We start from the raw sequence: 16834 nt of genomic DNA, 5'->3' as shown, positions 1-16834 counted from the left end.
CCTGGGGCAAATCATCAAACCCCTTATAAAGTGGGGAAAATCATCCAATTCCCCGTTTGCGTTCAAGCATAAGTAGAAGATTATGCGCAGTGTCAGCGATAGTCAAGAGATGCCCCCATGACTAGCGACACCATTGTTGGGCAAGATAGGGCGGCGAGGCCCCGTGAATAAGGAGCAACGGTGCATCAATCGTCTAGAATAAAATTAGGTGTTAGTCGATGTCCCCACTTCTATCGCAACCATTGGATTGAAATTAAAGGGCTGACACTTCGTCTTTTTACCTTCAATCTGCATGGACTTTTATTCCCCCCCACCCCCCAAATTTAAATGTGTCGACCATTTGCTACAACAAAAACCACCCTTGCTCGCTTCCGATGAGTTCATCCAAACCTCGTTGAAAACTACCCGCCTTGGTACCACTCGCCCCGCATTCCCCGTCTCGAGCTCGTGCTTCGTCTAATCAATTGGGGGTGAGCGAAAAGCCTCCTCCCCTCTTGCACTTTGCAGGCCTTGGACTTGCCTCCAAGCCGCGTCATCGCCGGCTTTGTTCGGCCTCGGAACTCCATCGCTATTCCTCTTACCTTCGAGGAGGCTGCACTTGGAGAAGGTGATTGAAGTCTGAAAAAATTATATATGGGTAGGGAAGACGACATGCTCGGAATGGGAGAGAGAGAGGTGTTTCAAGTTGGTTGCTGGAGGGGAAAAGCCTGATTTTATACGCCCAAAAAATTATAGTCCAAATGCAAAGAAAGAAAAAAAAAAGACCCAGCCGCCGTTCAAACAATAGAGAAGGACTCGGCCGAGTCAATCTCCTCCCTCTCTACGAAAAATTCCCCATCCCTCTCCTTTGGAAGACCTAATTTTTCCTCACTCCTCTCCCCGCGGCCGTCCTGCCGCGTGGATTCCAGATCGAGGTCGCTGCGCTGTCCACACCTCGCGCAATGGTCTCCTGGTCGAGCTCCCCTCCCTGACTGGGTGCGGGGGAGCACGGCCCCTCTAGGGTTTGACCCGCCGCCCTCGGTCACTTCCCGCCTCCGTCGACCTTCTCCGCCGCCTTCCTCCACGACGAAGGTGAGCAGCTTCGCCGCCCAAACTTGTCGCCGTCCCTATCTCTTGTCCGATGTTTTCTCTTGCCCTGCGCCATCTGCAGATTGCGCTGAAATCTCGCTTGTATTCGTGTCAACAGGCGACGGAGCACACTGACGCTGCCGATATTGCTTGTCGCCGCCGACGCTAGACTCGTCTCGCCTGGGCGGCCTATCTCTTAGGGTTATTCCTCGTGTATTTTACTTGTCTTTTTAATTGGAGCTGGTCTGAAGGAGTTATCCATAGAGGCGCGTCTTTTCAGTTGACCTTTTGTCTGATATTTTCTCCTGCAGATCGAGCTCAAATCTCACTTGTATTTGTGTCTACAGGCGAGGGAACACACCGACGCTGCCGATTTTGCTTGCCGGCGCCTCCACTGGACTTTCCTGCTCGTGGCGGCCTGTCTCCTAGGGTAAGCTCGTCTCGCCTTCCTTGTGTATTTTACTTGCTTGTCTTTTTAATTTGAACTGGTCCGAAGGAGTTAATAGTGGAGGCGGGTTTTCAGCTTGCACTAAAGCTCGGCTTGTCTTTTCAGTTGACTGGACTCGACGGAGGACGATGCCAGACAAGAAAGGCGCAACCATGCTTGAGGACCTGCCAGGGGAGATTATGGACATGATACTCATCCGATTGCCCTCCAAAGACGTCGGCCGCTGTCGAGTTGTCAACACGTCATGGCGCAGTGCCACATCCACCCCCAAATTCATGCTCGAACACCACCGCCGACAGCCGTTGGTTCCCATTGTCGATGCGCATGGGCGGGCTGTCAGTCATGTCGTCTTTGGTGACGTCGGTGGTGGCACCTCCAGTCAAGAGCTCTGGCCGTTGGTCCGGGAAGGCAATCTCAGTTTCACTCTCAAAGGCTCCTGCGATGGCTTCTTGATTATCTACCATCACACGCAACCCAGTTTCTTCATCTGCAACCCGGTCACCCGCAAGTATGTTATCCTACCGCAGCCTCAAGGGCAATTCAACTTCGTAATTGGTTTCTACCGCCACCATCCAACTGGAGAATATAGGGTGCTCTGGTTCTCTCTGTCACATGACTCGTCTAAATCCAGCGTATATGTCCTCACAGTGGGATCTGACAAGCCAAGGCGCATCATAGTAAAAATTCCAACGGTCTCATCGCCTTCTGTGGAAAATAGGTTAATGAATGAGGTGCACTTTTCATCCGGCTTTTCACCACCAGTCCACCACCGTGGCAGCCTGCACTGGTGGCTTTCTGGTTCCAGTGACATCACAGGAGGATGTGCAGACACTATTGTGTTTGACACAGAAGCCGAGTCATTCCGGTGGATGCGCAGTCCTGGCCAGCATTGCCCTAATAGCATGCTGTTTGATATGAAAGGGACGCTTGCATTCTGGGCCGGCTCGACTCCTGCTAGTTTCTCCACTATGGATGTCTGGGTGATGCAAGATTACGAGGCCCAAATCTGGGCTTTCAAGTATCGGATCGAACTGTCAACGGTGGAGGCATCACGTCAACTTTATTTAACTTCTTACAAAAAGAAAAAGAGAACACCAATTGATTCAATGGTGCAGTCGTTCAATGATATGGCTGTGTTAAATGAGCGTGAGCTACTGGTCAGGTTCAATGGCAAACATGTGTTGCACTGTGACGTTGATGGCAAATTCTTAGGTTTGGTTAAAATTGGTAAGAATCAGCATTGTATGCGGCTTGCTCATTACCGCCTCCAGGAGAGCATTCTTCCAATTCCGTCCCATGAGATGCATCAAGGTTAAGACGAGGAGGCTCCGTTCTCCACAGGGCGCATCTGAATGTTCAAGGCTCCTGGTTTGCTTTGACCTGATATTTAGAGCATGTCTTTTGTTCTTAGCTCTTCTCACTTGTCATAACTACTAATAGAATATGTCATTTTGGATGGATGCTGTAGCACCTGCGATGTCATCACTTGGTGGTTGTTATTATGTCTTGAACTTTTTCATACTGTTCTGGACTATGGTGTATGAATCTATGGTATTAAAACTCCTTATTACCGTTCCTCCCTACCTCCCGTATATACTTAGTTTTGGCATGGTTAAGACATGGCTATGTGCTCGTTGGCTGTTAGTTTGATCTCTGAGTTTCAGTGTGCGATCTCCCTCCAGGCTGGACCTGCTCTTTGTGTGCATATAGCTATGTGTATTACGACGTTTCACTCAGCACAGTTTTTTGCCTGACTGTCACTTCAGTGCTGTCGTGATTGGAGAATTAAACTTAGTGCTCTGGTCATGTGTTGTGGGTACTACTGCTGTATGTTGTTTGTTTCCAGATTTTATGTTTTCTTAGTGGAAGCGAATACTAAGATAAGGTATGCAAACTGAAAGATATATAACTTAATTACAAGTCACTTTGGCAGATTTAAGATAAGAACGGTCACCTTTCTTTCCATGTGGAAAACCTAGTGAACTTCACTGGCTATACTATTATGCCATCTGGATTGCTTTTATCCACTCAAACTGCAGCTCTGCTTCCAAAATTTAAGCAAATTACCTTACAGCAAATGTGATCATTCAACTAAGGAGGTGCGCCTATTTAAAGAAAAATTCAAGACATTCATTTTTTTTGCACACATGAGCATAGGATTGCTTCAATCCGTCTTACAAAACTAAGTAAAATTGTGCGCAATAGGTGCAAACCTCCAATTCCATTTGCATGAAAACTGATCTCAACCGTACTTAACTATTAGCAAACAAACTACGGACCAGCTTGAACTTACTAACTAGGGAAACAGCTCTTTGCATAGAGCTAAATAGAAAGTCTAAAGCAAAAAAAAAAAAAAACAGCTTATAAGTTACTCATTCTAGCAGCTTCTGTCTCCCATCAGGTGGTAAATTCAGACACCTCTTGCTGCACATTTGTTTGGCGGTAGATGCTGCATTTTTCTGTACTTTGGTTTATGAGTTCCAGACCGAGAAAGTTATCAATGAGGAATTTAGAAAAATTTATCCTGAAAATGGATACTATATCTGGTTTTCCATAATGACCTGATGGCTAAAAGTTCCTACTTCTACCATCGAACTTAGCACCCATCTAAATAACTCAGCCGTGTTTGTGCCTTAAATTCAATTAGGAAACACATTTTATTGTACACCAGTCAATCTTTGCCACCGCACGGTACAAAAACAGATGACCTAAAAATTCGTTTTTCTGCATGTAACAGACATTTGTCACTCCCTATTCAGCTCCTTTTGTGCTATCTCTAGTTAAAATAATATTTTGGAATGATAGCGATGCAAACACACCTTACCTATTGGAGTTACATAGGGACACCACATTTCATAAAAGTATATTTTACTTGATTAGCTTTAAGAATTGCATATAAAGAGTTAACTGTAAGAACACCATAACTAGTTAGCTGCTAGCTTCTTGATGTAGACATCCGAAATGCACCTATATTGGTCATCTATTTATGAAAATACACATCTACACTAAATTTGGTAACAAAAAAAAGGTACTCCAATCCAATATGATCTGAAATGCATTATGTTGGTAGTTGTCTGTCCAATTTACCAAAAAGCGCCAACGTGGCAACCTCAATTATTACTATTTTATCCCCTCATCTTTGTCTCATTATTTTTTTTTCAAAGCAACGTGCAAGTATACATGTGTTAGTCGATATATTAAATATTTCTTCCCGAATCAAGGCTGAAAATCTACATGGCAAGAGTGATACATTGAATTCTACATGTGCAGCCTGGTCATCCGCAAGCTGCTCACATGCCGATTCCTCGATTGTATAATTTCATATGTGGCCTCTACCACCATAGGTTAACTGGGGAATGTCTTAACAGTGGGATATAAGGAATGGAGGAGCGTCGAAGTCATACTGTCGTCGACTAAACTGGACCGTCCGGGTTTGTTAGCCGGTAGACTGTGGTGTCCGACGTTCCACAACCAGTAGCTCATTCTAGTGGTTTTAGTTCAAATTTGAACTAAATAAAACTAAAACCACTACACTTATTTTGGGATGGAGGGAGTACTAGATTAAAGGTTTAGTCTTAGATATGAGCTACTGGGATGCACTTATTCAGCTGGAAAGGTTTAATTTTTGATAGGCGACCAAGAGAGGCTTTTATATACAAATGGAAAAAGTGACTGACATCCAATTTCTTAGCTATGAAGTGCAACTTAGATTTGAGCACACATACACACTCTGACATGCTATCACACGATTGTGGACTCATGCAACACCTATTCAAATCATGAGTTACGGCATCGGGATTCACAAAGTCAATGTTGCCGCATGGTTATCGATAGTGCATCCCCTACCACGGTACCACCGATATGATAATCCAGTCTAGCGAGACACAACCATCCCACTAACAAATTAACCAACGGACTGTATCCTATATTATAGGGCATGAAGTATTGCTAGTACTCAGGTGTGTTTTGGCCGGCGCATTGCTGCCGCATATTAGAAAATTTTAAGTTGACTGGTGTTGATAAATTCTGATGGGCTTGACATGAAAAATAGAAGCAAAGCAACGTCTTGTTGCTTCAATGCAACATCATCAAAGAAAACAAACGAACAAGCCGTCCAACCATCAACATACACAATATGAAATGCCATGGGAAAGTTCAAGGTGAATTGTCAGTCATCAACACACACAATGTGATATGCCATGAGAAAGCTGAAGATGCATTAGTAGAGGGCAGAGCGACCATTGGGGCCCATATAGAAATTAGTTTGCAGGGACTCATGGACCTACTTTTTACTAGCCTACCCCCTACCTACCAGCACCATGAATAATCTGGGTCATTTTTCAATGCACCCTTCCCAATATAAGACCCCTCATGAGGACGTAAATCATTCCACCCTCACTTTTGAATGAAAGACCGGGATCTCTTGAGGTGAGTCCAAGGAGTCGCAGACGACTGGGACCGATGTTGATTAGGGATCATGGGAGAGGATACCGAGGTAGTCGCAAACGATTCAGACATGTGACCAAACCCATGTTGACTCATTCCTAACATAGGATTAGGTCATGCTCCATCAAGATGACTAACCTTTTTAGAAAACATCAATGTGTCACTTTAGTACTCCAAGTAGACAACGCCCCAGGTGGGCCAACTTCCGGCCCGGTGGGCTGACTTTCGGTCTGCCGGTGTACCCCTGGTACATGGCACCATCACCACTGTTAACTTTACTTATGACAATGTTACCAAGGATACCCCTTAGTTGAACTTGTTCTCGTAACAACAACATGAGACATATGGGAATTTTTTTGGATTGGCTTCTCTATCTTCTTCGTTTACCTCAAGAGCGAATTGGCCCTGTGTATCCTTAATTATGTGAGAACCCTTGTAATCAAAGAGAATACTTAGCACCTTCCATCTTCTCTTCCCCCAACGGGTCATTTCCCAAATGCCAACACCACATTCGTTCTCTCAACCCCTTACTACCATCTCCTGTGACCAGTGGCAACATCACACTACGGCTTTGGCCCTCCCTTTCTGCTATATAATGGAGTCACCGCTCCTTTTTAACTATCAGTTGTGTATGCAATATGAGTCATACGGGAGCCAACAACTTCCACCGAAGAGTGCCCATCGACAAGTCAGCCGACAGATCTAGTAGGCCGGTCCACTCTAGAGAGATCATTGCCCTTCATCTTCATGGCCATTTCCGTCGTGAGGTCGCTGGTCATGATGGTTGTCCATTGCATCCGTCAGTGGAAGAGGAAGCTGATTCAATTCCACCTGCTATCACTCGACACGAGCATCTCCTGGTCGAGACAGTTATCGCCCACACCGAAGAATGCGACATTAGAGAGGGAATCAGTGTCAAGTCACCAATCCTTAAACGAAAGAAACAGATACCTTTCAGGAACGCTCCCACCCCTCACCGTCAGTACACTAACATGCTGTTTACGGGCACCAGAAAAGCTTGATTGCAACCACATTTTCCATCAACGGTGCATCAAGCGGTGGCTCACCATGGACATGTTGTGCCCTATTTGCAACGCCACTCACATCCAGCTTTACAGGGCTAGAGAAATACTTACTGGAAATCAAAATTTAAAATCTGAAGATTTGAGGGGCAAAACACTATTTATTCCATTTGAGCCCTCCGGATGACTCTCTAGGCTTTGTCGAAAAATATGATTTTCTAGGATAGGGGGGCACCGCCCCCTGGCTTGTATCGCTACACCACAGGATATACTTGGTGAGTTGCCGAGCATAGCTCCACCCCAGGATACATTCGGTGAGTTGTTGAGTTCTTGGATGAACACCACTTTGATTATGACGATACTTAATTATGACATACCTTTTCTTCCATTTTTAGGTGAGGCCAGTGCACTGCGGCATCGGTGCTCATCGAGCAAGGACACCGATAGCTCGGTTGCCACATGACATCGCCATCTGCAGCTCTAGCTTCCGAGTACAAGTCTAGGATCACGTTTCCTCGGACTAAAAATCCAGGGTCGAGTTGTTGTCTTATTTATTTTATTATTTTGAACAGGATCATTATGTTGTTGATTAGCATCAGTAGAGAAGCTTCTTCCTGGGTCAGTTGTAGCGAAAATTGACTATGTGTAATTACATGATGTTTTTGTATACATGCAGCTTCTCGTACATGAATCTCTCTCGGCGAAAACTCTTCACAACAACTCGTGATCAGCTAAATGCACGTGTAGTACCTTCAAAGTTTTTTTCTCTCAATGTTTGCTGATGCACAAAAGCAACTTCCGCAGGTGCTTATACACACGTTCATATATACATGACTTGGGAGTTGATCAACAAAAGTTTATATCATGGGTCAACTGAAGTACTTGAATTTAGTAATGAGCTATTTTGGTAATAAGCTTAAAGCATCATCAACAGACAAACATGCACATATTTTATAGGATTGGTCAAGTGCATGCACATGTCTTGATTACACACGCCCAAGTTGATTACACATGTCCAGGTTACACACATGGCCTGATTACACACTGGTAAAAAGAACTCATATGGCCTGCACACCTAAGACCTTTCCTCCCGGTATCAGCCAACTTCTTTTCGCATGGGAGCTTATGGAGGCATCGAGCTGACACATCCGTTGCTAGTCCACTTCAATCCCTGTACGAAATCGTGTACAACATCTAAACATCAACCAAATCGATTCAATATAGGGAAACGGCAAATCCCCAAATTTTGAAAAGCCAGAGCAACACCATTCTACTCGTCGAATCATCAGAGGATGAACCTCGGTCATTCACCAACGGCATGGTCACGCCACGCAGCCGGCACCGGCCGTGGCGGCGGATCTACTGTGCGAGGAAGAGGGCCAGAGCGAGAGCGGTGGCAGAGCAGTATGAACACGCAACACAACATTCGCTGCAGAGACACCAAATGAGTGACTAAAGGTGTGAATGGCATAGACCGCGGGGGTATGAACAACATTGTAAAAGCCGTTAACTGTGTGGCCAGCTCGACAAACAAATCTGATGTGGCTGCCAGCAGGCGCAGCCGTTAACCTTATCGTCGTTGGCGTGCCAAGTTTGGGACTGCAACGCACACTTTGAAAGCTCTCGTATCAAATCGCAGCATGCGTTTCAAGTTTGGGAGCTCCATAATATAACTTTTTTTTCCTTCCTGAGCGTGTTCACAAAATCCTCCTGTTGTACGGCCAATGTTTGGGAAAAAAAGGCTAGGAGCCGTATGTTGCCCCGTCAACCGACGTACATCACATGTTTCGATAGGCGGATCTCTCGCTTCTGCTTTATTGTGGACAAAAGTTGATTTGCTGCTCTTTTATTTTACACATTAGCTACACGTAAGTTGCCTGAAAAACCACTTTTCGTCAGTAGATTTTTCTGGCCATTGATTTTTTGCTTTCAGTCACTTCCCTATAGATTTTTCTGGCCATTGAGTACTATGAGCTGGCTTAGATTTTGTTTTTTGACTGACCACATATTTGGGTCAGTCAACTTCCTACTGGGCTGAAGCCCACGTATTCCACCCAGCCCTCCCCTTTGCCACATTGTTTTTCTTTAAAAGAAATATGTTTTATGTGTTTCTTCTTTTGTTTTTTGTTATTCTTTATTAGTTAGATTATATTATTTTCTTTTGTAGGTATTTTTGGGTGTTGGGCGAGTCTAAATATATATATTCAAATGCTATACAATACAATATGCGCGAAAATTACACTGTCATATGATTATTGTTGGTATACTACAAAAAAAAAATGCAATTTTAGTGTGAAGTTGTGTGCAAGTTTTTTTTAAATTCATTATTTTTCTTCTTAAAAAGGAATACCAATGCCACTATTTCATTTTTCTTATAAAAGTTTATTATTTTGATTTTGATATAGTTATAATTTTATTTTGTTTCTTCATTAAGGGTAATATCAATGCCATTGATCATTCTTGCGTAGGATTTTCTGGCGAAAATTTCCGCAGTACATGCTTATTCTTGCATATTTTAAACAAGCGCAATTTTGGGTATATTGTGTGCAAATTTTGTCATTGTTTATTTCAGATAATTTTTCATTTTCTTTTTACTAAAGGGTAAAACTAACCCACCAATTCATTCATTCTTAAAAAACCACATCGTCTGATTTTGTAATAGTTTGAATTCATTTTCTTTCTTCTTGAAGGGCAATACCAAAGCCAGTAATTCATTCTTTCCTAGAAAACCTCATTATTTTGATTTTGTTTTAGTATTTATTTCTTTTCATATTTCTTAAAGAGTAATACCATGCCACTAATTCATTCTTCCTTAAAAACCTTCATTATTTTGATTTTATTTCAGTTTTTGTTTCAGTTTCTGTCTAATCTAATTCATTCGTACTTAGGAAACTTCTTTTTGCGAAAATTCCACTATTATATGCTTATTTTTGCATACTATAGAAAATTGCAATTTATGTGTCAATTGTGTGCAAAATTTGTCATTATTTGCTTTACATATTTTTTCCATTTTCTTTTTGCTAAAGGGTAATACCAATGCAACAAATTCATTCTTTCTTAGGAAACCTTATTGTTTGATTTTGTTTTAGTTTGATTTCATTTTCTTTCTTCTTGAAGGGTAATACAAAAGCCACTAATTATTTTGATTTTGTTTTAGTATTTATTTCTTTTTTGTTTTTCTTAAAGTGTAATACCATGCCACTAATTCATTCTTCCTTAGAAAACTTCATTATTTTGATTTAGTTTTAGTTTGTGTTTCAATTTTTGTCTGCTCTAATGGTAATACGAATGCCATTAATTCATTCGTTTTGAGGAAACTTTTATTTTATGAAAACTCCACTATTATATGCTTGTTTTTGCATACTATAGAAAAGTGCAATTTCTGTGTAAATTGTGTGAAAAATTTCTATTTTTTTTTCATTTTCTTTTTCTTAAAGGTTTATACGAATGCCACTAATTCATTCTTTAGAAAACTTCCTTATTTTGACTTTTTTATTTTTTATTTTATTGCTTTCTCCTTTAAGGGTAATAGCAATGTCGTTGATTCATTCGTTTTTAGATAACTTCCATCTTGTGAGAATCCCACCATTATATGCTTATCTTTCATATTGTGGAAAAGCGTAATTTCTGTTTAAATTATGTGTTGTCCTTATTAGTTTAATTTTGTTTAAAGGCTAATACCAATGCCACTAATTTTTTTCTTAGGAAACTTTATTATTTTGTTTTTTTGTTTTTAATTTTTACGTTACTATATTAGTATAGAGGATGAGAACACTAGAGAAAGTAGAAGTTTTTATGTTGTATTATGCTATACATAGGTGCATAATATTATTCGTCCTTTAAATTTGTGTTTTTCTAATTTAGAATTAAGAATGTGATTACGTACAACCACGTGATTGATCATTAGCACTAAGATATAAGTATTGTTGTCGTTGTGTGGGAGCATTAAGTACAGAGCTTTCACCATGCCCATGTAGTGCAAAAGCCCTGCCCCACCTATGAACTAGCCTAGTTGGAGGAACGACACAGCACGCACGTCCAGCTCCGTGAGCTGCGCGGCCTGCGTTGCAAAAAGAAAAAGAAAAATGACTGACCCAAGTTTTAAAATCAGTCACCTGACCACTAGCCGCTCCCTTTATTTTAGCTGATCACGGGAACCGACGGAGCGCCTGCAATGACGAACAGGAGAGGTGCGACCGTGCTCGACGACCTGCCCGAGGAGATCGTCATCGACCAGATCCTCATCCTGCTGCCACCCAAAGACATCGGCCGCTGCCGCGCCGTCCGCGCATCGTGGCGTGCTGCAACCTCAACGCCGAGTTCACCCTCGAACACCGCCGCCGCCAACCGTCGTTCCCCATAGTTGACGACCGTGGACGGCCTGCTGGTATCATCGTCTTCCGCGATGCCGCCTCGCTCGCCGGCGCCGCCAATCAACAGCTCTGGTCATTCGTCCCGGGCGTCCGTTTCAAGATGCACCTGCTTGGCGCCTGCGATGGCTTTGTTGTCTTCTCCGGGGAATCCCAGTTTTACATGTGCAACCCGACCACCCGCAAGCAGGCTCTCCTGCCGCAGCCTAAGATCGAGCGAGGCTTGTACAACACCATAATCGGTTTCTTCCGGCACCATCCAACTGGAGAATACAGGGTGCTCTGGGTCTCAGGGTCGCAGCACCCATGAATTACAGTTTATATGTTCTCACTGTGGGATCCGACGAACCGAGTCATGTGAAAGTCAAACTCCCAACAAAGTCATTGCCTTCAGTGGAACAGACGTTACTCCATGAGCTGTTTAGGTTCTCCTATGAGTGTCCTTCTGTCTACCACCACAATAATCTGCACTGGAATCCTCGTTACGGTGCCGAAGACATGACGGGCGGTGGCAGAGACATTATTATGTTCGACACAGAAGCCGAATATTTCTGGTGGATGCGTAGTCTGACACCCACCCAGCTGGGTTCTCATAACAGTACCATGAAGTTGTTTGACATGAACGGGACACTTGCTTTTGGGATTAGCCCGCCTCCTTTGACCACTGTGGATGTCTGGGTGATGCAGGATTACGAGGCCGGAATCTGGGCCTTCAAGTACCAGATTGACTTGCGAGTGCTGGAGGCATCAGAAGAACTTTATTTAGCTTCCTGCAAACAGAAAAAGAAGAAAGCACTACCAGGTTCAATGTTGAATTGGGTCAATAATATGGTTGTTCTCAATGACCGTGAGCTGCTGGTGGATTTTAATGAGAGACATGCATTGCGCTGTGACATTGATGAAAGAGTCCACAATGGCTTTTTTTGTGTCTTTACATCATTACTTTCCACTGATGAACTAGTTTTAAACTTAAGAATCAATCTACATAAAGAAATAAGCCCATTAGTACACATTATTGGACATTGCAAAATAAAATTATTTTGCTACTTATATCAGATGAGACCATGCAAAAATAAATGCATTTCTCTTGAGCATTAATTTACATTATGTTCACTCAAAACTGACTCTCATGATTCCTTTACAAAATTTCTTCGGAAGGTTGAATAAAGACATCTACATATTTCATTTGCACTTCTTTACCTACCATCGATATTATTTTTTCCCTTCCATCCACTAATTCTCAACACTGTCTTTACTTGATGAATAAAACAGTCACTTCCCTATGTCCCCCACCATCGTGGGAAGTCCCAAATATTTATCTAAAATTTCTTCGGTCATATTCTCCAAAATAGTGCAGACTTCTTCCTTCTTTCCAACACTTTTTTAGGGTTGCAAACACTGTGATTTTTCCACACTAATAAGCTATCATAAGACTTAGAATAGCGGTCCAACGCCCCTTTAAAGCTAGCTGCATTTTCCGTGTGAGCATTCATAAGAAATAATGAGTAGTCATCGAAGAGCGTTTGTGAGTTCTACGGGACATCGCGATATGCTTTCATGGCTATGCAAGGAACCCTCCGCTTCCCCATGTGATAATAGGCTGGAAAGTTCTTCTGTGCAAATGAGAAAGAGGTAGGGTTGAGACCCCCACCCCCACCCCCACTGCAATCCGTAGTTGGCAAAAAAACGTTCAATTTCAATGGAATTAAAATGAACCAAATAGCTTAGCGACGAGACACATCCAATTATCATATTAATTCATCCATCATCAAAGCCTATTATCTTCATCATTGGTCATAAAAGCACAACTCAGCTCTATCATATGTGTTGTGCATATCAAATTTTACCCGACATCAACCCTTCTTGCCATTCTTCTTCTTTATTCAGTCCAAGGAATCATAAGCAACAGGAATATCATCTGCTATAATTTGCCACAGGAAAAAAGCACTTTGGCATTCTACAATGATCTCTCACAAAATAGTTTTGAGTCTGTTTGCCCAATGTTAGTTTATAACTATATAGATTACGTTACAGAGACAAATTGGGCAGTACTCTGTACATTACGTATATTTTCATCCTTTGGAATCATAAAAATTATGGTATCATTCTGTTCAAAGCTAAGAAATCTTCATTGATAATTATGTTTCCAAACATTGAAGAGATTCTTTTATAAAATATTTTGTGCAACCCATCGGATCCTGACAGTTTCATGGCTCTGATGCTAAACCAAGTGTTTTTTTTACTTCTTCAACTGTATATGGCGCTAAGAGTATTTCCTTCATACCCATAGTTACACTGACATGTACTTTGTCTAGCACATCATTATTAGGTTCATTTAATTTGGAAGTACACAATTTGTTAAAATTCAAAATCATGTTTGGCAATTCATCATAGGTTCAACAACATTCCCATTTGCATCCTAAAAGCTAAGATGGTGTTCCTTCTCTGTCGCTCGCATGCATGATGCTAGAAAAACTTGTATTTCAGTCATTGTGCCTAAGCTAGTTGGTACGCCCCCGCTACCGTCACGCTTTATCTTCCTGCTCGAACAAGGATACAAGTAGTTTTTGATCTGCCAGATGCATCTTGCAGGACATCCCTTCCGCCATGTAAAACCCTCCCGAGCTGCACGAGATTGTCAGACCAAGGACCCGCCTTGCCGTGTCGGTGCGACAACCTTCCTGAGCAGCTAGAGGAATCCGGCAACCCTGGAAACTAGGGGGAAACGATTTTGATCATTTAGAAATATCTTCTACTTATTAATGTAATGCAGAAGCTATCCGCCCATTGATCAGCTATAGTAAAAGGGGTCCATTGCTAAATAGTTATGCTCTTTTTGACTGCAAACTGTTGTGGCCTGACGTGTCACTATCATATTACAACAGTAAAACATGTAAGTGGTCATTTGACTTGGAAAATGTGCTTATTTATAAAATTGAAAATTCTCTCGAATTGTTTTGGATCGACCGTTTATGTTGATCCAATGGGTCGGCTATATATTACCTCGTGGATGATAAAAGGGGGCACATTGAGCTTTTTGGTTCTCTACAGATCATTACTTTCCAATATGAACTAGTATTAAACTTGAATTGCAAGAACCAATCTATGTAAAGAAATAAATCTATTAGCACACATTATTGACCATTGAAAAATAAAATTCTTCTGGTACTTATATCATATGAAGACCATGCAAAAAGAATGTATGTATCAAGCAGTAATTTACTTTGGGTTCACTCAAAACTAACCTTTTGAGAGAACATCATGAATTAAGATCTAAAAATATCTCGAACTATTCTTATTGAAATGAAAATAATACTTTATGGAATGGTTTCATACTTTTGAAAAACTAACTCTCACATTTCTATTGGGAAGTCGGTTTTGTAGTCTGCTCCAACATCTTGCGTCAAACTATTACGAAGTTTCTTGTCAAACTGACATGCAATACATACTCAACGTAAAGTCTATGGCTTGCATACAAAGACACCATCTAATCAAGAATGCGGACAATGATTGAGGCCTACCAGTCATTCATGGATGTGCAATTAAGCGTATCTTGACTTATGGTGTATATCTAAAAATCCAACATACTAATAAATCCTAAAGTACATGGATGTGTGATTACTGTAGCATATTGCGTGATATTTATCATTTCTGATAGAAAGAGTTGTGCCTAATTAATACATTAGCTACTAGCGTGTTATCATTTACTCCCTCGGTTCCAAAATAGATGACTCAACTTTATACATTAGCTACTAGCTAGCGTGTTACCATTTACTCCCTCCGTTCCAAATAGATGACCTTGTTAGCATTCTTTGGTTTATGGACATTACTAAATGTCATGAATCAACAATCTAGATTTAAAATGAATCTTACCATTAGAGGTAAGATGGAACATCTTAAAACAGCTCACCAATTATTTCTTTGGAAGCCCATTCTCTGTTAAACAGTAATGTAAGTCGGTACAAATTTACATTTTCCAATAAGGTTCATAAACGCCAACACACATGATAGAGCTGGCTGAACATAGGATTACTTCAACCTGTCTTGCAAAACTGGTTAATATTGTGATCAATACGTTTATGTGACCGCTGAATTTATTTACCTCAATTTTGAAAGTTAAGACAACAAGGTCGCAACTTCTTTCTTTTTTAATTTGGTGCATGCCTCCCAATTTCCATTCACATGAAAACAATACTACAATGCATCCTACTTAATTATTAGCAAAGCAACTCCAGACCAGATACTTTTAAAGAAACCAAGAATTTCCCAAATATTAGTTGCCTTCCTGATGGTGCGGTTCTATACATGGTTCTTGCGGTAGTTGTTGAAGAGATGAGGCAGTGATGATGTGGAACGGCTGCCCGAGGAGACGGTATTGTAATGTTAGGTTTTGTTTTCAAGGTGGCGAGACTAGACCAGGGTGAGTGCTCTAATATATCATAACAAAGCCATGCACCCCTACAAGTACAGAGCGGTGTATGTTGGTGCAAGACAATGCAATGTGGCGGAGCGGCGCGCTAGCGAATCGGCAATTACAATTACCAGTTGGCCCCCGAAAGGATGAAGGAGTGCATCCACGAGTTGGCATCCTCTCAGTGTGTTGACCTGAATATGCACGTGCAGCTTCTCTAATCGAAGGTCTAATTGACCTGAACATGCACGTGCAGCTTCCCTAATCAAAGGTCCACTAGATCTTTGCCGCTCAACACACGTGAATATGATGTCATTATCGCTAACCCAACAATCCTGCTACATCGTGGGAGATAAAACAGGAAGAGGAGGTTGGGATTCCCATGAAGACAGCAACATAAGCCTAGAGAAAATTTGATAGAAATTGAGAGGACTGTTGGAAATGTGCCCTAGAGGCAATAATAAATGGTTATTATTATATTTCTTTGTTCATGATAATTGTCTATTGTTCATGCTATAATTGTGTTATCCGGAAATCGTAATACATGTGTGAATACATAGACCACAACGTGTCCCTAGTAAGCCTCGAGTTGACTAGCTCGTTGATCAACAGATAGTCATGGTTTCCTGACTATGGACATTGGATGTCATTGATAACGGGGTCACATCATTAGGAGAATGATGTGATGGACAAGACCCAATCCTAAGCATAGCACAAAAGATCGTGTAGTTCGTTTGCTAGAGCTTTTCCAATGTCAAGTATCATTTCCTTAGACCATGAGATCGTGCAACTCCCGGATACCGTAGGAGTGCTTTGGATGTACCAAACGTCACAACGTAACTGGGTGACTATAAAGGTGCACTACGGGTATCTCCAAAAGTGTCTGTTGGGTTGGCACGGATCAAGACTGGGATTTGTCACTCCGTATGACGGAGAGGTATCTCTGGGCCCACTCGGTAATGCATCATCATAATGAGCTCAATGTGACTAAGGAGTTAGCCACGGGATCATGCATTACGGTGCGAGTAAAGTGACTTGCTGGTAACGAGATTGAACAAGGTATTGGGAT

At 41.9% G+C, this 16834-nt stretch overlaps 1 protein-coding gene across 1 annotated transcript; it reads left to right on the top strand.

Annotated features, from left to right (window-relative positions):
- Positions 1-815: 815 nt before the first annotated feature.
- On the top strand, positions 816-3028 carry LOC123168540 (F-box protein At5g18160-like). The gene is made up of 4 exons (XM_044586420.1): positions 816-1071; positions 1187-1269; positions 1416-1498; positions 1622-3028. The coding sequence occupies exon 4, from the start codon at positions 1645-1647 to the stop codon at positions 2830-2832; it is 1188 nt and encodes a 395-aa protein (XP_044442355.1). The 5' UTR covers positions 816-1071; positions 1187-1269; positions 1416-1498; positions 1622-1644; the 3' UTR covers positions 2833-3028.
- Positions 3029-16834: the final 13806 nt, after the last annotated feature.

The sequence above is a fragment of the Triticum aestivum genome, chromosome 7D (assembly GCF_018294505.1).
Source record: "Triticum aestivum cultivar Chinese Spring chromosome 7D, IWGSC CS RefSeq v2.1, whole genome shotgun sequence".
NCBI classification, from domain to species: Eukaryota; Viridiplantae; Streptophyta; class Magnoliopsida; order Poales; family Poaceae; genus Triticum; species Triticum aestivum.
This window is presented reverse-complemented; position numbering and strand designations above follow the sequence as displayed.